The sequence below is a fragment of the Penicillium concentricum genome, assembly GCF_028827145.1.
Source record: "Penicillium concentricum strain IBT 3081 chromosome Unknown utg000001l_segment0_segment0, whole genome shotgun sequence".
In the NCBI taxonomy this organism is placed as follows: Eukaryota; Fungi; Ascomycota; class Eurotiomycetes; order Eurotiales; family Aspergillaceae; genus Penicillium; species Penicillium concentricum.
This window is the reverse complement of record NW_026622754.1, coordinates 6,273,583-6,296,554: the sequence shown is the minus strand read 5'-3', so window position 1 is coordinate 6,296,554 and position 22,972 is coordinate 6,273,583. Positions and strand designations below refer to the sequence as shown.

Below are 22,972 nucleotides of genomic sequence, written 5' to 3'. Positions count from 1 at the left end.
GCATACCAGTGCCAGCTTGGGTTACTTCGTTGTGGATCGTGTACCCCATATTCCGTACAATCGAAAAGAAATTATTAAAAATAAAAATAAAAATAAAAATAAAAATGAAATGTAACATGCATCAGGAGTGAATGTGACACATCCAGATTGTCGGATTTGATAGCTTCGGGGGGAAGTCTCTTTCCCGGTCCCCAGTGTTAGTTTGATTATATGCAAGACACGGAAAAATGGGTGATTGACGCGATCGAAGACGATCCCGGGATCGAAGTCTCAATTGTGGTCCTGGTGGCTCTGATGATCTGCAGGCTAGCGGGCTCGGGCGACAAGTACATTGCAATTAGCGAAGTCAATGGTACTAGCGGATTAGGAAACGCTATTTCGTCCTAATTTGACTATCAATCTGTGGATTGTTATCTGGAGGATCAGACATCATCAGCATATCAATGGCGTCCAAGGGCCGAGGTCGCAGTGATCGACACTGCAGAATGAGGATGTACTTTTGTTTTCTTTTGGTTCAGCAGCGTGTCATACAGCGTACGGTGTAGTCCAGTAGATGTCTGCATATCCCCATGTACAGAGTGCAGAGATTGTGATGCAGTAGGTATGTACGATGTACTTCGACTCTGGGTGATTTCCTGTGCAGGAGTATCCATCTCGGGGAACTTTACCCGTTCACGCGCCAAGTAGTCGCGGATCCCCCGACGAAAAGCCGACCCATCTCGACGTGGGTCATGTTAGATTGTATTTGTATGGTTTGATCAGTCATACCGTCTCCCTTTGTGCGTCATGTCGTGACAACTAAAATAGGTACCCGAAGTCAGGGGTTGACCCAGGAGAAAAAAAAGAAAGGGGACGATCGACCCGGCACAATGGTGCTGGAGCCGTGGAGCAAGTCGGGGATCGCCAATTTTGTTTCTTTTCTCTGAGTTAATCAGGTTACCGGGTCATGATGTGGATTTGGGCCTGTCACTCGGGAAAGTCCAGAGAGGTCTAAAAGTTCAGTCCACTATTTTTCCACCTTCTTTGTTCAGCTGTGAGCTGCCGTCACATCTTGGGAGTCGAATAGGAAGTCTGCAATTTGTTGGGAAACAGAAAAAAAAAAAAGAGAAGCTAAGGATTGAGGCGGCTGAGAAGCGTTTCGGAACAGGGAAAGCAGTTCCAATTGCCTGATTTGACTCTAGATTGTTTTACCTATTGCTTCTTCTTCTTCTATTCAACACCCATTTTTGACTCTAAATGACTTTAACTGGTGGAGTACGGACGGAATACCTACTGTGGACACTACTAAGTATAGCCTGCAGCCATCAACTATGGAGTCCTTAGTACTTCCAGAATTTTCCATGTATGGAGCCTTTGAGGGAATCGGAAAAATAAGACCAAGATCGCCCGGCTTCTCATCCGCGGAGTCTTAGTGCGCCATCCCCTGTTCCTAGTGATATTTAGATTGAGTGGAAATCCGCCACAGGACTCAGAGAAAAAAGAAAACAATGTCGCCGATATCTCAATTTTAGGAGCGTTGACACATCCACATCGCCTGTCAGATGAACAAAGAGAGCGGCTGGGGGATCCTTCCGGACCGGGAACCCCCTGCTTTCTTTTTGATGCGCTGCAAGGCAAATCCCAAAGTTAATGCGGGTGGTGATCCCCGACCGTTTTTTCGATACGCCACAATGAAGCGGGTAGCTGCGATGTCCAGATTCAAACAAAGGAATAAATATATGTAGTCTGTTGGAAAGATATAAAAAAAAAAAAAAAATATGAACCATGGATACAGTCTCGGGAAGGCTAAGACGTTCCGGAAACCATGGAAGGCGGTTCATGCAATCGCATAACCTTGTTTTTTAAGCTAATGCAGGCTGCACTTTGTTATCTAGAACATCTCCGTACTCGGTATGAACCACCACCTTGGATGAATGAATATTCCCAACAGGGAAAAAGGGGGAACAACTGGGCCCATTAAGGTTGACTATGTGATTGAATGGAGCACGTTGATGGAGTTGGATGGAGACTTCTTGTTTTCTCCCGTTTCTAGCGCCATTCTAGCTGTAATCGAAACGGGTACTTTCCGTACAATGACAGTCCGGTTCCACTATAGGAAGCTCGTTTTATCTTTCCAGATCGGGATACGTAAATATTAATACATAGTAGGATATGCTTGTGACTTCTTTTTTAAGAAAAAAACCCACAGGGGATGATCAGTACGAGAGATAGTTTCCCCTATCTTGAACATGTGAAAATGGATGTCTAAGAAGAAGTCTGAAAGGATGTGAGAACATGTCTTGTTTCATTAATGAGAACAGTGTAACAGAATCAGCCACAGTGCTAGGATGTATGTACTCCGTAGAGATGAAATCCAATTTAGTTGCGTTGGGAATCTCTCAACGGTAGGCAATCTACCTACGGAATATGTACGGTAGATCTTCCAGCCCCCGATTTCCACGAGGGAAGACCCAGATTCAGTGCCGATGAGATGAATTTCCTCCTTTTGGCAGTGGACACGGGGCTGAAACACTACGAGTCCCAAGCTAACGTGAACCCGTCACAAAATGGACAAGGGTAATTGTTTTGAAATGTATCCAGTGTGGCAAATATCGTAGATTACCCTTAAATTACCGGTACCTTGTTAGAGTCCGGATTATGGGGGTGGAGACGTACGGAGTACCCAAGAGGTATAGGTTCTTGTATACCTTTGACCCAAGTCCCCGGGTAAAAAAAAAGAAAGGCTAGAAGGTGAAAAGAATGTTCATACGTAACCGAGACGGGATTTCACCTTTTTTGGGGATCCGTAATGACTCTTTTTGTTTAGCGTATCTCCACCCCCTATGATGGAGCCCATCGTAAACAACTTCTAATTTTTTTTTCTTGATCGGCGTAGAGCGTCATGAGACAAAGACGACGGGAATGACAAAATTGCGATATGTACTCTGTATGGACTTCTGATGTATGTGTTTCTAAATACGGGAATGGGGAATGATTCAAAGAGTTCCGAAACCAGAGGAGTTTGCGACTGGTCTTAATAGGTGAGTATTGCACGGGAGACCGCGTGAAAGACCGGATGACTGGCCTTAATCAGTAGCCGAAAATGATCATGGTTGGCTAGGGGATTTACCTAGGCATCATATGTCATCCTTAATGATTGTTGCTTCTTTTCCTAATATACTGTAGGAAACTATCACACCCGATGGAGCCCGACCACGCGAGAAAAAAAAGACTAAAAAAATTTAAATAAGTTCGGAGGGATCCGTTTCTCGTTCCTGCGGCTGTTTTTCCCTTTTTTTACTCCACTTATGCACAAAGGCTGCCCGGAGATTTGGTTCCTAGCTTCAAAGTGGAGAGCTTCTACGGTTGATACATAACAGAGGACTTTTGGACTTGAAGACAGATGTATCTCAGATGTATCTCAGATATGATTGTGATGAATCAGAGTGTACCTTTTTGTCTCTTTCTTTTCTTTTTTTTCTTTTTGTCCTAAAATTATATATCTAAAAATCTACTAAAATAAGTAAGCTTATAGATTAGGAACGTTAGAGAAGAAAGGGGGGAACATTCGCGTTCCTGTTCCCCGGGACCAGGGGACGGGAGAGCCGCTGTACTAAACAAAGAAAAAAATATACTAAGATTTTTTTTGAATTTGTTGGGTTTTTTTTAAAAGAGTATTTAAGTATTTATTGTATATTTGGATTTCCAATTTGATAATTGGTTTTTTTTATTGGTTTTTATAAAAAGGATAAATTTAATAAAAAACACCCCAATAAGAAACGTCTATATCAACGCAATCCCCCCTTCTTGTTTCCTTCGAACATACCTGATAACCATCTTTCTCCCCTACCTCCTTTCCTCTCCCTTCTCCCTTGCGATACGTCGATTTGAACTTTGTCCGGATCGACCGGAGCCAGTTCCGGACTCCTTTGCTCCCTTGCCGTCTAAACTTCATATCCCTTCTGCCCGTTTTCTTGGTTCGGATCGCGATTTTTTTATGGGTTCGCTGCAGCCACCCTCGCGCATATCATTTTGAGAGAATTTCGATTTTCCTTGATTTATTTCCGATCTCCTCATAAAAAGCAACGAGCTTCGACCTGTGCTTTTCCTCACACCAATTCTCATTTGTTGGCGCTCCCATTTCGTCACATTCCTGCCCTACGATTCTGTTGGATCCCGCATCCTGGTTATTCTTCAAAAGGACCACCTTTTCCGATCCCGACTGCATTTGCATCTATCGCCTGCACCGCCGGTTTTTGTCTAGACCTTCTTTTTTTTTTTAAATTTGATTTTTTTTCTTTTCCCACGGGTGGTTGGATTGGGACTTCGTTTGCTTCCCCCAAGGAAATATCTATATAAGATCCTGGCGTCGACGTCGTGTTTATTTGGTAAGTCTTCTACCATCTCATTCCTCACCCTGTCGTTGGCACATTCAAGAACTCGCCTATTCCTATCAATCCTACTTTCAGCATCTAACCATGACTTCCTCTGCAGACCTTAACATGATCCTTCGGGATCAATCTGCTTTTAACATGGGAAGAGGAGCTTATGACACAACTGGGGTGAAGAAGCCTGGCGTTCCTCCTCCACCACCGAAATAAATTCAGTCGGAACCCTCGTCATACTCAACATTGCTTTCTACACCACTCGGTCATGTTTCGGATGGTCTGGCGCCCAACAGTGGCTGGAGTTTTTGACGCATATGCGTTTTGGAGTTTTACTTGATTTTGGTAAGACACACTCCGAGCACACCTTTGGGCATCAAAAACTGACCGAATTCTTTAGATATCTGTAACACTATCTTTTTCCTTTGTCCCGGTCTCGGGCCATACATTTTTGCCTATTTCGCAGGCATCGCGCGACATTATACCCTTTTTAATTTGGCTCGACTTTTCTGCATTTTCTTTTCGGATACCAAGCGTTGACACTTTTTCCTTTCGACTTTTGATCTCTCGTCTTCGCACATGCGCATTATCCTTATTTTTCGGGCCTCGAACCTTATTCCGCCTCACCTCACGTTTCTACTTCACCTCTTGATACGACTCGATACCACGGTCCCATCTCTCTCAAAAAGTGCCTTTGTGTTTATTTGTTTTATTTTCTTTTGTTTACCGGCGTTTTGGTATAGACGGGACGGAATACTGAATGGGATGGGCTGATACCAGAACCTAGAGCCTAGACCTCGCGGTCAAATAGCATGCTTTGATTGCTTTTCTTGTTTTACTATTGGATGGGTACAGCTTCTGGGTTTATCTGTATGAGTATTTGTGCTTTTACATTTTGACGTTGATGCCTGTGTATTATATTTTGCGCACAAAACCATAATTGTCAGCGCCAATGGATTTTTTTACCTATACATTCTCCAACCAGCTAGTCTAGACCACCATTGACGGCTTCATGTACATTTATAGATCCTGTAACCTCGAGTTTACAAACTTGGCATTTCAGGTCGTACTCCGCTTGTACCTGACCGACCGCGGTTGCGCTAACATCGGGCAGATTTGCTTACCGACTAATGCCGAGTCAGGAACGCCAGCCCGATTGTTGATGCGGGCCTGGCTGGTGCATCGGCATATATCTCCCGAGCCTGACTAGGATCTTTCCTAACTGGCACCCGACATCACCTTGCAGGCCAGTTGGGCACTAGCCTAATCTGCGACAGCTGTCAAGGTGTCAGGAACAGGTTTGTCTCGTGTTAGCCTACCTTTTATCGAGTCATAGTACGTGTCTTCGGGTTCACCGTTTCCAAATGATCATATCCCGGTAGCCATGTCCGTGTTATCTGCATGCCATCATTGGTGCAGTGTATCCAATGATGTGAGATATCAATAAGGCGGGAGATGATTGAACATCGAATTTAGCTCTTATGTCAGTCTCTTTAAATAGATACGAAGAGGTAAATCAAGCCTCAATATTCAATATGAAGTATAGAGTCAAGAAAAGTGCCAAAACTAAGTATGTCAGTTGTATACTTCAATCTTAAAGGTTTCCGGTGACTGGTGACTGACGGACCACGCTAAGCCCAATCGAGGCACCCATCATCATCAACCTCCGCCTCTCTCCAACTTCAGGATCAATCACTCTTGTCTCGGTAACGTCTATACTACCCTTTGCATTCCTCATTCCTTGACAAGGACTTAATTACTTTACCAATACGAGCGCAACAACAGCGACTCGTGTCCCATCTCCTGTCTTACTTCTAGGCAGCCCCATTCCCCGAACTGCGGTTACCAGCTGAATCAACCTGCCACCTCATCCGGTCGCCTGATCGCCGATCGAAGGTGAACAACCTACAGAAGGCCTGATTGTTACTTTTATCTCACCGTTTCGTTGTTTCAGCCATGTCCGAGTCAGCGAGCGCAAATGCACCGAAGCCGAGCAGCAGTGTCAAGCTTGTGCTTCTAGGAGAGGCCGCAGTGGGCAAGGTACTACTCCTCCATTTGCCGGGTTACACGATCGTCAACAGCTAACCATGTCCTATTATTCGCTCATAGTCATCGCTTGTCCTCCGCTTCGTCAACGATGATTTCCAGGAGAACAAGGAACCAACCATTGGCGGTAAGATTTCCCTATGGCCTTAGCCTCCATAAGATACGAGGTACTGTCCCTGGCAGATGATATACTTTCTGGAGAATCCAGGGGCAGTATGTTGTGTCTGATATTGGACTGTTCCCCGCAAACAGGCCACCCAACCCCTCAAATAGTACTTTGCATTCGGATGACCAACTAACGTCATCTTTCCAGCCGCATTTCTGACGCAAAAATGTTCCCTTCCTACGCGCACGATCAAGTTCGAGATCTGGGATACCGCCGGCCAGGAGCGTTTCGCTTCGCTCGCCCCGATGTACTACCGTAATGCGCAAGCGGCGCTTGTTGTCTACGACGTTACGAAACCATCTTCGCTGACGAAAGCCAAGCACTGGGTCGCCGAGCTCCAGCGTCAAGCGAGCCCTGGAATTGTCATTGCCCTCGTCGGTAACAAGCTGGACTTGACCAACGACGGCGGAGATGTTTCCGATGCCGCCGTCGCTGCACAGAGCGAATCCGAGTCAGCCCAGGATGGCGAGGAAGGTGCCAACGAGGAAGATGATGTGCAGGATGCCGTGTCCGGTGATGCCCGCAAGGTATCAACAAGGGAGGCTACCGGCTATGCGGAGGAGGAAGGTCTTTTGTTCTTCGAGACCAGCGCCAAGACCGGAACCAACGTTGTGGATGTCTTCACGGCAATTGCCAATGCCATCCCCGAGAGCAGTTTGAAGACTGGTCGCAATACCGGTGCAGGAACTGGCCAGACTTCATTGGGTCGGTCAGCAGAAGAGTCACGGGTCAACCTGGGTGATCGTAACGCTGCCACAGCCAAGGAGGGCTGCGCTTGCTGATTTGGGTCCTTTCTTTTTGGGCAGATGTTCTTGCAATTATTTCCATGGATACAGGCGTCCCTCTTGCTTTTTTTTTTGTGATTTCTTGCTTGTTCCCGACTCCAACGGAGACTTCCGTGTGGTCTTATAGTCTACAGTGTGCTATTCCCCGAGAGACACCTCGTTTTGACAATGTGATTAGAGTGTAAATTTTTTCGAAATTGACATTAGGAATCAGAAATAATCTTCGTACCTACATAACAGTGAAGAGTAGAACAATATGGCCAGAAAAAGGTCCTGGGGTAGTTGTCAACCAAAGGCGAGTCGGATAGTGGATCTCCTTCAGCGGCAATCCACCAATCAGCAACGAGCCCTAAGACGGCCACACTAAACCCAACAAGGAAATAGCGCACCCTAAGCGAATGCGCCGATCCCACAGCAAATTCCCATTCGATTCAATCTGCGAACCTCCCCTCCGTCGACATCACCACCAGCACTTCCCGCAGCACCCCGTCGCTCGCAATAATGGCTGCCATCAACAAGATCGCCCCCAACTCGCCGTCCCGGCAGAACCCCTCCGAGCTGGAGACCGCGATCGCCGGCGCTCTCTTCGACCTCGAGAGCAACACACAGGACCTGAAGGCCAGCCTTCGTCCCCTGCAGTTCGTCTCTGCCCGCGAGGTAAGAATTGTTGTCCGAGGCTCCCGAAATGCGAATTGAATCGTTCTGGAATGGCGTCTGTGAATTTTCGAGGGATTTTCGATGCTCCGGGGTATATTGGTTGGATTTGTGGATTGATCTCAATTCATGTCCACCAACGCCAATAATCATCAACATGGAGAAGAATCATCAGCAACGGAGGCAACATACAAATGGATATGAAAATTCGCAGAGCAAGACGCCGTTCCAGGAGGAATTTCAGTTTCTGTGTGCAACGACACTTTCAACCGGACAACGATCTGACATTATTCTCGCTATCTAGGTTGAGGTCGGTCACGGCAAGAAGGCCATCATTGTCTTCGTCCCCGTCCCCCTCCTGACCAACTTCCACAAGATCCAGCAGCGGTAAGCAACCAGTCCTTCCAACGCCAATGGGCCAGCCCTTCCCCCCAAAAAAAATGGCACCCCTCAACAAATAACAAACCTGAAAACTAACACCAACCCCAGTCTTACCCGCGAGCTTGAGAAGAAGTTCTCCGACCGCCACGTCCTCTTCGTGGCCCAGCGCCGCATCCTGCCCCGCCCCAAGCGCTCCGCCAACTCGCGCACCACCCAGACCCAGAAGCGTCCCCGTTCGCGCACTCTGACCGCTGTCCACGACGCCATTCTCTCCGACCTCGTCTACCCCGTCGAGATCGTCGGCAAGCGCACCCGCACCAAGGAGGACGGCTCCAAGACCCTCAAGGTCATTCTCGACGAGAAGGAGCGTGGTGGTGTCGACCACCGCCTCGATGCCTACGGCGAGGTCTACCGCCGCCTCACCGGCCGTGCCGTTGCCTTCGAGTTCCCCCAGAGCGGCGCTGAGTTCTAAATGCATAATTTAGAATTCATTGTTCACTTTGATTTTTTTGGGGCTAGGGGCTTGGAATGTGCTCGGTTGATGCGTGGGAGAATGGCATTGTTTCTAGTTTTGAATTGTTGCTAGATTCAACGCCATTGATGGGTTCCAAAGAGATGATCTCCATAAAAATGCATTGACGGTTTTTTCTCTTTTCTTTTTTTGCCCCCAGTCACTGGTTGCATTTGTGTCCGGTGTGAGCTCTGGGTGAGGCGATGGAGTTGAGTTCTATCTCTCTCCCGATCTAATGAGGGTGGGATGGAATATCCGATAGTGTTCCAATTCAACAATTCCAACTTTACATTGCTTCTTTCTTAGATGGTTCTGTCTGGCTGGGATTGGGATCTAGACTGTGTAGATTATAGGATTGATTGCCCGTGGACAGTCAGATATAATGCTTGATATATCTCCATCCTCAAGTCAAGTAGCTTACATCCTGCTATTACGCTTGGCAGTATCAAATCGAAAGCTCACTGTATATTACTATGTGGATGCTTCTATCAACGGAAAAAAAAAACAAGTACACTCGGGGTATGAACGGTACAAAACGCAAACCAGTCAACGCGTATATGAACAAGACGATGACATACTCTATCTACAACGAAGGCTGAATTCTCCCCACACCAAGCACCATCCAATAAGCTAACTCCCTGGTAACCTTATCATCCGGCTTAGACCCCTTCCCAACATTCTGCTGATCAAGCTGCGCATCCGCATCCCAATCCATATGCACGAAAACCGGAATTTCAAGCACATCCTCATCCTGCTTGGAAGCCGCAACCGCCACGACATCCTCGTCATTAGTCTCAGTATTTGGATTGCCATCACCACCTTCAGCACTACTCCCAGGCAATGTACCAGGGACAACCTCCAACACGACGGTCGTCCAGTTCCGGCCTTTATCCCACACCTTGCCTGCCTCAGGGACTCCGCGTAGAACGGCAGAGCGAGAGTCACTCGTTAAGGGCGCAGAGGCACCCTGCAACGCTTCGTCCCAGACATCGCTGTTCGCGCCAATTTCGAACTGCGGAGAGAGAACTGTGACCTTCGTTGCAACGTGGCCTGGTGTTACGGGGGGTGTGGCGAGTGTTATGCGGACTGGGTCGAACATGTGGTTTTTAAGGGTAAGAAGAACGTGGATTGGGCGTAGGGGTGGGAGGGAGTTGAGGTCGGTAGTTGGGGCCATGGCTGGGAGGGCTGATGAAGAAGAAAGGGCTAGAGGGCGGAGGGTTGGGAGGGGGATGTAGCTGAGAGCAATTAGGCGGATGCGGAAGCGAGTAGATTGCGGCTTGGTCTCCGGTTTCACGAGGATGTGCTTGCAGGACTTGCAGCGCTTGGATCGCTTGGTGCGGAGGAGGACTGGGAGTGGGAGGAGATCGTCGACGAAGCGAGCTTCCGGTGATTGGGTTGTGCGCTGGTCTATCGAGGCCATACCATCCCAACCACATTCTGGAGACTGAAGTCGTGCAATCATGTCCGTCTCGTTGTTTTCTGGGGCGACCTGAAGGCCCTCGCTTGCGGTCAAGGCTTCGCGCATAACAGGTGGCTTCGATTTGGGCTTCTGTTTGCCACCATACAGCCCGCTTAGCCGTGACGAGGATGTGTAGAGAGACATGAGACGGTTTAGTGCGCCGGGTGAAGAGAACCCAAATTCCGAGCTAAGATGATCATTTGGCGAGTTTGATGTCTCAGCGATCTGTGTACGGTAAAAGCTTTTCAGAGCGGCGAACCGGGCATCTGTGCCCATTGGGGGTGCAAGCGGGTCTTCTTTTGGTGCAGCTTGCTCTCCATCACGCTCGCGCGCATTGGACGACTCGTCAATCGAGGCGTAGCTAGACAACGGATGTTTCAGATCTCCAAATGCGCGAGAGCCTTGCCTCGAGCGGTCGAAGGCAGCCGGGGCAGTGGAATCTGTCATCTTTTGCAGTTGACTGCGGATATTTGTCGGCTTGTCGAATTTGATGCCGATATCTAACGTCGTCCAAAGACAGTATCCGCAAGACAACACCCACGGACCCTGTTGAGGCCCGTTCCCTGTAGCATTATCAATGGTACTCACAGCCAGCGGAGCTGTGCATACAGGACAATTGAAGCAATTTCGGCCACATCTATAGATATGCGTGAATTAGCGGATGCTCGAACACAACCATTCACACCCTCTATACACACCGATTACCATCACTCCGCACCATACTGCTCGGGGTTTCGAACAAGCAGCTAGGACAATACCAGCTCACAATTTCCTCCGTAATACATCGGGAGCATTTGATCTGATGACACTCCTCGCAGTAGAGAAGCTGTTCAGGCGGATACAGCGAGAAGTTGGACCGTGGAGAGCGGGGATCAAACGTTTGCTCTTCGTCCTCATCCTCTCCTTCTTGTTCCTCTTTTGCTGACAATTTCTTGTCTTGGTCTGTATTCGCCCACTCGGGTGGTGGTTTATGCGGTGATTTCTGCGGGGACTCCCTCGACTTCCGCTTCCTCGCTGGATCGGGGACCGGTGTGTCGGCGCAGGGGCATGAAATGTAGGTATATGGGAAAGGACGCGACATTTTGATATCGACCTAGGGGACCGAGCGAGATGGTGTGTGGTAGCTTTCGAGATGTGTACTTGGATCAAATCATGCTTCGTCTCTGTGGGTTCGAGGGCTCAATGATGTGAGTAAACAAATGAAGTAACTGCAACTTCGCAGCTATTAGATGGCTTGTCTATTCTAGTAAAAAATATCTTAATTTCCAGGATCCCAAGCTTGTTGCGCCAAATCAGAGACCCTGAGAGGGGCGTGTTGGCGCGTGGGGACTTACTCGAGCAGTTGCAATTGTTCTGTCACGCTCAATGCACTGTGCACGATATGTACAGTTCAGGAGTACGAACTGACACCAGGGCAAGTGTCTCGGAAACACCAATTGCAGGAAGTCCACGGTCTGCGGAGAGGGAGCTCTTCCGCATCAACAATCGACGTCAGATCCCGCCATTTTCTGCCCGCCATCGCCGCAAAACCATGGACTTGCAAGCTTGAGGGTTTAGACACCTCCATATCCATTATACAGCCACAATGATATCTCTCCCGACATTTCGTGCCAGCCTCTCAAGGCGATGCTTTGCTCCAACAATTACTATTCGAAAATATGCCAGCCAGACGCCCGGCAACCCAATGCTTGAAGTCTTCAACCGCAAAGTCAAGCACCTCCAAAAAGATCGGGCAGCCCGGAATGTCGAAGAGAGTCGGAAAGTCGACTACCTGAAAGATGAAGTAGCAATGCGGCTATGTGAGCGCTTACTGGTAAGCCATTCAACGAAGAAATCGCATTAAAAAGCGCAGAACTAGCAAAAAGACACATTCACTAACCAGAGCTTCTCTCATCATGAATAGGACATTAAACGCGACTTCCCAAACGTCCTAGATCTAGGCGCAAATAGCTGCAACATCGCCCGAGCTATCACATCCCCTAATCTCGACTCATCCATGCCGGAAGGAACCATCACACCACCACTATCAAAAAAGATCTCGAAGCTGACATGCGTGGAGACATCGCATGCGCTGCTCCACCGCGACGAGAACGATCCGTTTAACAAGGAAATTGACATCCAGCGGGATGTGATTCCGGACCTCGAGACGTTGCCGTACGCACCAAACAGCTTCGACGCTGTGCTCTCCTCGCTCTCGATCCACTGGATCAACGACCTGCCCGCGCTGCTGGCACAGGTGAACACAATACTAAAGCCCGATGCGCCGTTCATCGCGGCCATGTTTGGTGGCGATACGTTGTACGAGCTGCGCGGGTCGCTGCAGCTGGCTGATATGGAGCGACGCGGTGGTGTGAGTCCGCATGTGTCGCCTCTGGCGGATGTCAAGGATGTTGGGAGCTTGTTGGGCCGTGCTGGGTTCAAGATGCTTACTGTTGATGTTGAGGATATCGTGGTCGAGTTCCCGGATACCTTTGCGCTCATGAAGGATTTGCAGGCGATGGGTGAGAGTAACGCTATCATGAACCGTGACTCCGCCCCGCTTTCGCGGGACGTCTTGCTGGCTAATGAGGCTATATATCGTTCCCTGCATATGGAGGAAGGTGACCGTGGTATTCCGGCGACGTTCCGGCTGATCTATATGATTGGATGGAAGGAAGGCGAGGGCCAGTCGCAGCCATTGCAGCGTGGCAGCGGCGATATTAACCTCAAGGACGTCCTTGAGGGAGGTGACTTTGATAGACCATGAAGAATGGAAACAAAAGGGCAAAGAGAAAGAGCCCAACATTTTGTCACAATATAATAATGTAAAACTACGCTTAAAGCGACAATTGGAGAGATATCATCCACAGAGATGTATGGAATGCAAGGCTCTACCAAGACGGGAACAAAAAAAAACAGTCAAATGTAAATCATAAGAAACGAACCTCCATCCGATGCTGTTTTCTCCGCTCAAACCGTCCTACGATCAGTCATGACCCGCACAATCGACCCAGTACCAGCAATCTCCACAAGCCTCTCGTGCCAGCTCAGCAAAACGCTCATCTGCTGACCACCACCACCACCTTCAGACAAGTTGCGAGCCTGGATCTGCGAGAAGCCCGTGTTCTGAGGCGAAACCACATTCTTTGGGGTCTGCGCACCGCTACCAGGAGTAGCCGACGACATTCCCTTGTATCTGTAATCAATAAATCAGCAATCAAATCCACAATTCCCCACCAGACGGTTCCTCTGGAAATCGAAACAGTAGTCCACATACAGGTACTTCATCAAGCAATCCGCCCGCTCAGCGCCGCCATCCCCGCTGCACACGCCCTCCAGGATGCGGGTCATCTCGCCCTGCCGGATACCCTGCAGCACATCGATCACGGTAGCAAGATGCACCTCCTTGGCGCGGTCGTCGCCGCCCAGCGGTGCCGTGTCGAGGACAGTCCGCAGAGCGCCCTCCGGGTCACCGCCGCGCAGCATCTGGCGCACCTGTGTCGCGGCATTGGCGGCATCACTGGCGCTTGCGGCTTGGGGGAGTGTGGCGGGGAGGAGGGATTCCATGGGGAAGTTGGTCGAGGACTCGGGGTCCAGGGCGTCAACGTTGATGGTGCGGTAGTTGATTTGCGACATGATGGCGGTTGGAGGGTTGGTTGAGGGCGGAAGCTGGGTAGAAGTGGGTTTTGATCAAGTTGTTGGCCGAGCTAGTCGAATGGGTTAGGGATCTTTGTGAGGAGCTGCCTGTTGGTCTGTTTGGTATGTCGGTGCGGTGGGCGGAAGCGGGGAGATTACTAGTGACGTGGGAACGTCTCCGAGCGGTATGGGATCCAATGGAGATAGAATGAAAGATCAATGTGTGCGTGAGAGAGACAGAGATCAGATTAACTGATCACAGATAAGTGACAAGGTGAGTCGACAGGGTAATGCGGAGTCAATTGGGAAGTCCACAGGAGATGGAGCTGGACACTTGGTAGACGGGGTGTTGTGGCCTAAGGCAGAAACATATACATCCCTTAACCCAGTTGCCTGGAGGCTCTTTTTTTCTATAGTACTGAGTATTCTACTTCGTATATTAAACAGAGCTACTGATTTGCGAGATAATTTCCATGTAGAGAGAAGTAAATTTCTTAATTAACGCGAGAGTCGTTTTTTCCAGTGGTATATATACATATCCTTTATCAAACCCAGTACTTTATATACAAATAGCACAATAAAATATCACACAGCCACCAAAAGCTAAAATCAACGCTAAAATGACAAACTAAGGAGAGGTCGTAATTGTGATAGGGGGAACCACGACAAGAGGAGGTGTGGTAGGACGTTCAGGAGACTTTTGCTTGTTCTGTTCAAGTCTCTCAGAAGCTTCTTCAGGATCAGCAGAGTTTGCAGGCTGCAGAATCAACTCGACTCCATCTTCTGACTTCCGCTTGTTGACAACACGACGAGTGAAACGCTTCACGGGTCTAAAAAAGGACGTGATACCGCGACCAATTACCTTGCACCCCTTAGAAAGCGGGCGCAAAACAACAGCCATACCGCCAACAACGGCATTGAAAACAATACCGAAATGATAGTCGGGGATAAGTCGAAGCACAACAGCCCAGGGCAGACAGGCAATGGAACAGATAACACATACACCCCAGAGGGTGCCGCTCAAGCGAGTCACGCCGAATGCCTGGCCGCCCACGTAGATGATCATGACCTGACCACCGACCATGATGGTGTTGATTCCTAGGAACCAGTAGTTGCGGAACATGCCTTCGAAGATATTGAACTTGTTGTCGAGACGGCGGTTGTTGAATTCGTTGAAGATCTGCATCCACACGAACGTGTTGAAGACCACGGTCGAGAGTTCCTTCGTGCGCATCTCGGGGTTTGAGCTGAGATGGGCGCCGAGGATCTTGTCGCCTGCAAAATAGAGCATGAATGTGATGGCTAGCTGGTACACTGCCTGGCCGAGAATCATCTTCCACATGGTCAATGTGAAGAGAGAGGCGTGTTTGGGGACAGGCTTGCGGTCGAGAATTTCTGGAGTCGGGGCATCGGTGGCTCTGTTTTTCCAAAATGTTAGTAAAAATTCCAAGCAAAATATAAAAGAACAATCAGAAAAAACCTACAAGGCGAGAGCGGCAAAGGTGTCCATAATCAGATTCACCCAGAGTAGCTGCACAGCGGACAAAACACTGGTGTTATCACTGCTGTACACAGATGACACGAAGGTGAGTACCACAGCCGTGATATTGACCGTGACCTGGAACTGCAAAAACTTGGCAACGGCGTCATTGACAGCTCGTCCCCAAGAGATCGCCGTGATAATGGATTTGAAGTTATCATCCAGAAGAATAATCGAACTCGCCTCCTTCGCGACTTCAGTACCAGCAATACCCATGGAGAAGCCGACATCTGCAGTCCGCAAAGCCGGTCCATCATTGGTACCATCACCTGTCACAGCGACAGTCTCACCGAGGGCCTTGAGCCGCTCGACCAAGATTCGCTTGTCATCGGGGGATGATCGTGCCAGTACTTGCAAGCGGGGAATAACTTCATCCATTTCCGCGTTTGTGAGTTGACGGAACTTGGGGCCTTCCATGACCAATCCATCTTCCGTCTTGATTCCACAAGAAGATGCAATAGCAGTGGCAGTGGCAACGTTGTCACCAGTCACCATCTTGACCTGGACGCCTGCAGAGTGACATTTGCGAATGGCTTCCGGGACTTCGGGGCGGAGAGGGTCTTGGATACCTACGACTCCGATCCAGGTCATACCATGGAAGAAATCATCGAAGTTCGCCGAAGAATCTTCAGAGTTCTTGGCCTCTGCCGGTGGCCAGGCTGTAAAATCCTTGTAGACCATGCCAATCGTCCGAAGAGACTTGCGAGCATAATTGTCGATGAGCTCGAGGATATGCTGCTTCTGTTCCTCAGAAAGCTGCTCCACATCGGGTCTCTCTTTGGAAGTATCAATGTTCATGATTTCTGAGGTGCAGACAGCAACCATCAACTCGGACGCTCCCTTGACAAGCAGTCGGTAGCCAACACCAGGAACACGGTAAACAACACCCATGCACTTCCTGGCAGAGTCAAAAGGAATAACCTGGACGGTCTCAGCGGAGCCACGCTCCGAGACAAGATCCATGCCCATATAATCGCGGGCCAACTGAAGCATCGCGACCTCAGTCTTACTACCGACAAAATCTATGGAGCCGTCTTTTTCCTGTTCAAACGCAGTCGAGTTCAAAGCGATGCTCTTGATGATCAAATCTTTGATCGGGGCTGATAATTGTTGAGAAACCGCCGAAGTAGTCATTGACCCCTTCACATCTTCATCTTCGGTTCTCTGGCTGAAGCCCTGATCCGAGCCCCAGGTTCCGGCCACAACGGTCATTTTGTTCTGTGTCAATGTACCTGTTTTGTCAGAGCAGATGACCGTGGCATTGCCCATTGTCTCGCATGCGCGAAGGACACGGACGAGGTTGTTCTCCTTGACCATTCGGGTGGTAGCAAAGGCCAAAGCCAGAGTTACTGCCAATGGAAGGCCCTCTAGAAGAACATGGAGGTCAGCATAGTTCAGATAATTCGAAATATCACCGCTTACCTGGAATAGCAACAACAATAACCGTGACAGCAACAATAAGAATATCCACAAACTCTTTGCCTTTCATAGCACCGTTCTTCTCCGGGTGATTAGGAAGATCGGCTACGAATCGGAAGAGCAGAACGAAGAACAGAATACCAGCAGCTCTGTAGATTATCATTAGTAACCCATACAACAAAACAAAGTAGGGAGGGTTAACTCACGCTGTACCCAAATATCCAATCCAATCCGCCAATTTGCCCAGCTTGACCTGAAGCGGCGTTGGATCATTAGGAGTCTGCAGCGACAGCAAGATCCGTCCGTAGGTAGAATATGGCCCAACACTGGTGACAACATAAGTTCCGAGACCTTCAAGGACCTTGCTACCGGAGATCAGGAACGGGTCGAGTTTCTTGGTTGCCTTGCCGTCGACAATCTGCTGCCAGACTTCATGGCCGGGAGTCTTTTTCATTTGATCCGACTCGCCGGTGGCGGAAGACTCATCGCACTTCACCCCATAACCTGTGACTAGAATGCCATCCGCGGGGATGGAATCGCCTGCCTCAAGATGGAGGATGTCGCCAACCATGATATCGTAGATTGATACCATATTGGTTTTTCCCGAGCGGGTGACTTTGACTTCACGATCGTCGTTCTATTGGGATGTTAGATATGCTCATTTTATAATTTAGTGTGGGAATACTTGCCCGTTTGTTGAGTTTGGCGAATTGTCTCTCTTTTTGCCAATCATTGGCAGCTGTCACAACTGTAACAATCAAGATAGCCACGCAGATGGCGACTCCTTCCACCCAGTCGACGCCTGTGCCTTCTGACACGGTCTCGTATATCCCTAGGGACAGCGAGACCACGGCGGCGATAGTCAATAATATAATGATTTTGTCGTTATAAGCAATCCAGAATAGTCGCAGGAACCCAGTCGATTTCCGAGCAGGCAGTTTATTCTGACTAAAGACACGGATGCGGTCTTCAAAGGATGAACCATTACCAGCTGCGGACACCGGCGCCGGCGCCGAAGTGTTAGCCGGTAATGAAGATTTCCCTGTGGATGTGTGTTGAGGTGCCACATCCTTGAACTCGACATTACCCTCCAGACGCCCTTCATCTATTGACAAACCAGCATTGAGATCTGTGCGCAGACCACGCTCCAGACCCTGCAAGCCGCCAAGAGCATGGAATGCAGCTAGAGACTTGGGGTTCTGCATTTTGTTTAGTTGACCTGGTGAAAACGCAAACCGATTATCCTCGACTTGGAAATCAGTTTCATTCCGAGGATCGGGTTTCAACGCATCGGCCAGTAATACATCATCATAACCATCTTTGGAAGTATGTGTCGGGTTTACTTCGGAGTTCGCCCGCGAGCGAACTACAGTATCTGCAGAAGAAGCGAATGAGTCCGCCCGCGGACGCAATGTATCACCATCGATCGACTGAGACTGTCGATGTGAGGCATTTTGAACCATCAGCCGTGCTGGGTCTGGTTGATTCCATGCCATATCTGGTGAGACGGGAGAAGATGGGCTCTGATTTAGATCTGTAGGACCTGACCATGCGGATGAGGTTGTAGATATAGATCGCTGGAGAAAAATGAGATCAGCGAAAGAGTTCAGGTGTTTATATAGCTTGGGTGACCAACCTCTCTGCCCGAAAAGTCTGTCACTATAACAGGGCTCAAAAATGAGCCCTCATGGGAGGAGTCATTGTTTGAAGAAGACATAATGTGCGAATCCCATCGAGTTTAGAGAAATTTTGCAAATTAAAAAAAAAGTAGATGCAGTTCGTGTGATATCAATATCAATCGTGTGCCGCCGGGATTCCGAAGACCTTGTTTATCTTTCCCCTCTTAATGGGGCTGTGTAGTACCTCCAAGGATTGCCCAGAACGCCGAGGATTCTAGTGAACTTTCTGGCAATTTGCAACGAGCGGTTTGATCAAAACAAGGATGTATAAGAGGGATATATAATATCCACTTGAGAAAGTCAGAGCTATCGCAAAGGTAAAATATAATATCTTGAAATGGCCCAGGATGTTGCCACTTTTATTACCTAGAGACACACACAGCCCCCTTTTGCGGTAAGCTAATCTTTGTTAGCTGGAACAGGGGCTACATACGAAGTTCCAAGAATATTAAGGTGACGTTCATAGGCATCCGTAGCCAAAGCCGAGGAATGTACGCGCCGGTGTTCTAATTCTCAAACTCTAGCCCCCGTTTCTTGCTACAGCTAACCTCTGCGATCAGCCGCTGTCGAATAGCGTTACGCCAAGTGCAGGTATCCAATGTGAGGGCGTTAGGATGAAATTGGGTTTGTCATTGTGGATAGGCTGCGCCTCGATGCTCAACAGATGATCACCCAATCAGCTGGCATAGAACGATTTTCACCACACTGATGTATTGGCATTGTCTGATAATGGGCGCAAGTAAGGAGGCAAGAGTCTGGTCGCATGGGGCTTGGTTACCTTGGGAGACGGGGAAGTGTCCACTTGATGAGCGGCTAGACTGTGCGCATCATGACCATGCGACAACTGTGGAAACCTATCAAGGCACGCGACAAGAAATAATTTGGTTTCGCTAGCCACTTATCCGCCAATAACTTGATAGTATTCCGGGTGAAAAGCGTGGAGAACAGGGAAGCGAGATCGCCTTGTGGCGTAATTTGTGGCGGTGCGGTTGAAGATGTGGCGGGTGCGCCTCTTACTATGACGGGAGCCTCATGAGCTCTAGCAGAATCCGGGGGCAAGAAATATCACCAGCTTGGTTGTGGAAGGGCAGTGCAATAGGTGACAGTGATATTGGGTGAATTCGCTCCAAGACAAGGCTACTCCGAGGCTGTTAAGTAGTTAGGCAGAAGGACTCGGACTCTAGCACGACATCCAAGAGACTGACAGTGGGCTGAAAAGAAAATACGGCTTAAATTTGGTCTTAGGACGCGTAAATACAGATAAGGTTGAGAATTTGCCAATACTTTGATAGATAGGTTCCTACCGAGCCACATTTGACACGAATATGAACAATACCTGCACCTGCATCCAAAAGTAAATCATGGATGTTCAGCCTCTTCGACCACTTGACGCCTGAAGAGTGTTATATTTGGAAGTGAGGCTGGGTTTCAAAGCATTCGAGAAAAGTCATCTCTTTCGACTCGTTGGGCATATAAAAAGGAATATCTAACCCAACTACAGTAGCTAGTCTCAGACGGCGATGAAAGTCTCACATGTCAGATGAAGCAGTCTTGGAAGAAATGACAAAGGTTTGGAATGCTAGTCTCACCTTGCCACGTGGTCATGCATAGCCGGCCATACAGGATTCGCTCGTGAGGCAAAATGTGTTACACGGCTGATCAGCACTTCGTTAATTCTGCTCATCTACATATAGTAAGCAGTCCAAAACTTGACTGATTTCTCAATCAAGAGATACGTATGGGCAGATGCACAAGGTTTCATATATATAAATTGATAGTTTTAGACTACATTTATGAATCCGAGCTGATACCGTTCAGGCCTTAACTCATACACGTAGTCAATCATATTAAAACAAAGAAATAATATATCCACAATGACACAAACATCAAGGGTAAGTGAGAAGATGAAGTGAAAATAATTTGAACAAGAAATAAGAGAAAAATGAGCAGAGGGAAAATAGAAAGAGGGGGGTATCAATGATGAAAAAAAAAAGAAAAAAAAAGAAAATTATAACAAAATGACAATCAAAGACAGGAAATGCGCTTTATAGCACAAGTAGAATCGTACGGAAAATATTAACAATAACAAAGGCACGATCGGGGCTGAGCCCCGGAGTCCGATCTCAGGGCCTGCACCCCACCCATCACTTCATTTCCATCATTTCACATATCCCATATCACATCGACAATTACGGATCAATAACCTCAGTGAAGCGGCTGCTTCGACTCCCGTCGAAACTATGCAAACTGCGGCCGAGCGCATCCGGCCGCGGCGCAAAGGGGATTGCGCTCTGGGGTTGCGCAACGGGGTGGGCCGGTGTGATAGTGATCGGGGTAGCAACATTGACCGAACTGGAGATAGGAAGGTGTACGGGGTTAGACCGTAAGGGTGGGGTGTGTTCTTCGACCTCGCGGGTGTATTTTGAGTCTAGGGGCATGCCACCATATTGCGAGGTTGGGGGCGGAGCATAGGAGGGTGATCCCATTGGTCCCGTTGCTGGGGAGGTGGGAGTAAAGCCTGGGATGGTGGGGGAATCGCCGTCTAGTCCGCCGCCATATCCGTCGCCCCCGTGGGTGAAGACAGGGGGAAGCTTTCTGCCGGAAATCTTTTGGAACCCGCGTTCGCTGGGGGCAGAGTCGATGGTGCTACCAGAGCGCGCTGTTGCCGTTGACTGGCGCCATTTCTTCATGAAGGCGGGGGCGAAGTATGAGGCTGTGAAGAGGGGATCGTTGCTTTCACGTCGCTCGACGACTTCTCGAGACCCGGCCCCTGCTCCAGCCCCCGCTGCCGCGTCACCTAACATGGTGGGACGTCCCATTTTGCCCATAAGGAATCCTCGGCGGCGGAGGTAGTAAAAGATAAGGAAAAGAATGAGGGCGAGACCGGCAACTGATCCTACTACACCGCCCACGATTTTAGATGTCTCGGGATCGATTGTCGGATCCCCCGAGGCGTTCGTTTCACTTGTAGTTGGCGCGGATCCGGTACCAGTCGCTGAGCCAGTTGACTCAGCACCTCCGTATACACCTGACGAAGAGGTTGTGTAGTCTGTGCTGGAGGTCGGGATCGTTGAGTAGCTGGAACTGGAAGTGGAGCCAGAGCCAGAGCCAGAACCAGAACCAGAGCTGGGGTCATAACCGGAGTCGGAGCCAGAGCTGGAATATGACCAGTAGTTGTGCACCTGGGTTGACGTTGACGTTGACGTTGACGCTGATGTTGTCGTAACAGAGGGCGTAGAGCTAGAAGGACCGAGGAGTGGAGTTGAAGTCCATCCAGGCGAATTGATGACTGTTGCTGAGGTATGTCTTAATGCTGATGTAAGTTGAGTTGTGGAGTTTGTGGTAGTCAAAGAAGTTTGAGTTGAGATCGTGGAGTTGCTTGAAAATGATGTTTCGGATAGCGGCGACGTTGTTGGCTGGGTAGCAGGGGTAGGCGTCGGCGAGGTCAATAGCCCTAAATCTATAGAGACACTTGCACTTGCAGTCTCACTCGCAGTCGTAGTCAAGCTGTCCGAGCCCGGTAGCGTGTAACTGGCGCCCGTAGAATCTGATATCGTCATCGGAAAGTCAGTAGCGGTCGATTGAAAGAGAGTATGTGAGCTAGCATCGACTATCTGCAATACAGTCTCAATAAGAGTCGGATCGGCAGAGGTCGTCTCGTCCCGCTTTTCAAGCAATGGATCAGATTCATTCACGGCATGCTCCAGACACAGAGAGTTTTTCGAGTCGCAATTTTCATCCGGAAGTATGACTGCGGGGAGGATGGAATTTTGAAATGGATCATCCTCCAATAAATCAGAGCCCGCATCTTCATCAACAGCCGCGCGGCGCCTGGCGCTAATTAGCTTGCCGATGCGCGAGTGACGGTGATGACCATGAGCCATGTTGACCATTTTTCCATACACGTGCACGTGTGGCAATCACATGCAATGGGATATCAAGACAAAGTAGCAGAACAAAGGATGTATCGTTGATCCTCACAGAGGTTGAGCTTCGCAGTATTGCGAAGGATGGGACTGATAAGGCTAAAGTCGGCAAACGTAGATGTAAACATAAACGAAAGAAAAACACGTTCTAGCGTGTGCACAGTTGGAGTTGGAAGATAGATTGTCGGACTGAGAAAGGAATGACCCGGTCGACAATATGAATGAATGGATGTTGGTAAAAGCGAAGCCAAAAACGTTGTGATCAACAGCGTAGCATGAATAACTTCGCAAGAATATCGTATATGGCGCACAGTTACGTGGATGGAATGGCAATCGGTCAAACGACTAAGCGGAGTCAGTATGGATTCAATTGGGGAAGCCCCAAGTGTAAGCAAACGGCCCCGGGGCCTCGAATCGATAACACATA

At 48.9% G+C, this 22,972-nt stretch overlaps 8 protein-coding genes across 8 annotated transcripts; 4 read left to right on the top strand and 4 right to left on the bottom strand.

The window, feature by feature from the left end:
- Positions 1–6,320: 6,320 nt before the first annotated feature.
- Positions 6,321–7,358, top strand: N7517_002416 (Rab family GTPase; the record flags this gene model as incomplete). Its single annotated transcript, XM_056720146.1, has 3 exons — positions 6,321–6,404; positions 6,474–6,537; positions 6,724–7,358. The coding sequence occupies 3 exons, from the start codon at positions 6,321–6,323 to the stop codon at positions 7,356–7,358; spliced, it is 783 nt and encodes a 260-aa protein (XP_056584281.1).
- A 259-nt stretch (positions 7,359–7,617) lies between these two features.
- Positions 7,618–8,880, top strand: N7517_002415 (40S ribosomal eS7 domain-containing protein; the record flags this gene model as incomplete). Its single annotated transcript, XM_056720145.1, has 4 exons — positions 7,618–7,668; positions 7,746–8,018; positions 8,320–8,402; positions 8,505–8,880. The coding sequence occupies 4 exons, from the start codon at positions 7,618–7,620 to the stop codon at positions 8,866–8,868; spliced, it is 771 nt and encodes a 256-aa protein (XP_056584280.1). The 3' UTR covers positions 8,869–8,880.
- Positions 8,881–9,490: 610 nt separating this feature from the next.
- On the bottom strand, positions 9,491–11,447 carry N7517_002414 (putative dynactin Arp1 p62 subunit RO2; the record flags this gene model as incomplete). Its single annotated transcript, XM_056720144.1, has 2 exons — positions 9,491–11,003; positions 11,065–11,447. The coding sequence occupies 2 exons, from the start codon at positions 11,445–11,447 to the stop codon at positions 9,491–9,493; spliced, it is 1,896 nt and encodes a 631-aa protein (XP_056584279.1).
- Positions 11,448–11,518: 71 nt separating this feature from the next.
- Positions 11,519–11,915, top strand: N7517_002413 (uncharacterized protein; the record flags this gene model as incomplete). Its single annotated transcript, XM_056720143.1, has 2 exons — positions 11,519–11,553; positions 11,636–11,915. The coding sequence occupies 2 exons, from the start codon at positions 11,519–11,521 to the stop codon at positions 11,913–11,915; spliced, it is 315 nt and encodes a 104-aa protein (XP_056584278.1).
- Positions 11,916–11,951: 36 nt separating this feature from the next.
- On the top strand, positions 11,952–13,112 carry N7517_002412 (uncharacterized protein; the record flags this gene model as incomplete). The annotated part of the gene is made up of 2 exons (XM_056720142.1): positions 11,952–12,179; positions 12,270–13,112. 2 exons carry the CDS (start codon positions 11,952–11,954, stop codon positions 13,110–13,112), a joined length of 1,071 nt encoding a protein of 356 aa, XP_056584277.1.
- A 203-nt stretch (positions 13,113–13,315) lies between these two features.
- N7517_002411 (actin-related protein 2/3 complex subunit 5 family protein) lies at positions 13,316–13,989 on the bottom strand (the record flags this gene model as incomplete). Its single annotated transcript, XM_056720141.1, has 2 exons — positions 13,623–13,989; positions 13,316–13,541 (listed from the first exon to the last, which is right to left on the bottom strand). Exons 1-2 carry the CDS (start codon positions 13,979–13,981, stop codon positions 13,316–13,318), a joined length of 585 nt encoding a protein of 194 aa, XP_056584276.1. The 5' UTR covers positions 13,982–13,989.
- Positions 13,990–14,609: 620 nt separating this feature from the next.
- pmcB (putative calcium-translocating P-type ATPase(PMCA-type)) lies at positions 14,610–18,436 on the bottom strand (the record flags this gene model as incomplete). The annotated part of the gene is made up of 5 exons (XM_056720140.1): positions 14,610–15,399; positions 15,466–16,888; positions 16,944–17,089; positions 17,147–17,577; positions 17,687–18,436. The coding sequence occupies 5 exons, from the start codon at positions 18,434–18,436 to the stop codon at positions 14,610–14,612; spliced, it is 3,540 nt and encodes a 1,179-aa protein (XP_056584275.1).
- A 2,372-nt stretch (positions 18,437–20,808) lies between these two features.
- Positions 20,809–22,512, bottom strand: N7517_002409 (uncharacterized protein; the record flags this gene model as incomplete). Its single annotated transcript, XM_056720139.1, has 1 exon — positions 20,809–22,512. The coding sequence occupies one exon, from the start codon at positions 22,510–22,512 to the stop codon at positions 20,809–20,811; it is 1,704 nt and encodes a 567-aa protein (XP_056584274.1).
- Between the last annotated feature and the right edge of the window lie 460 nt (positions 22,513–22,972).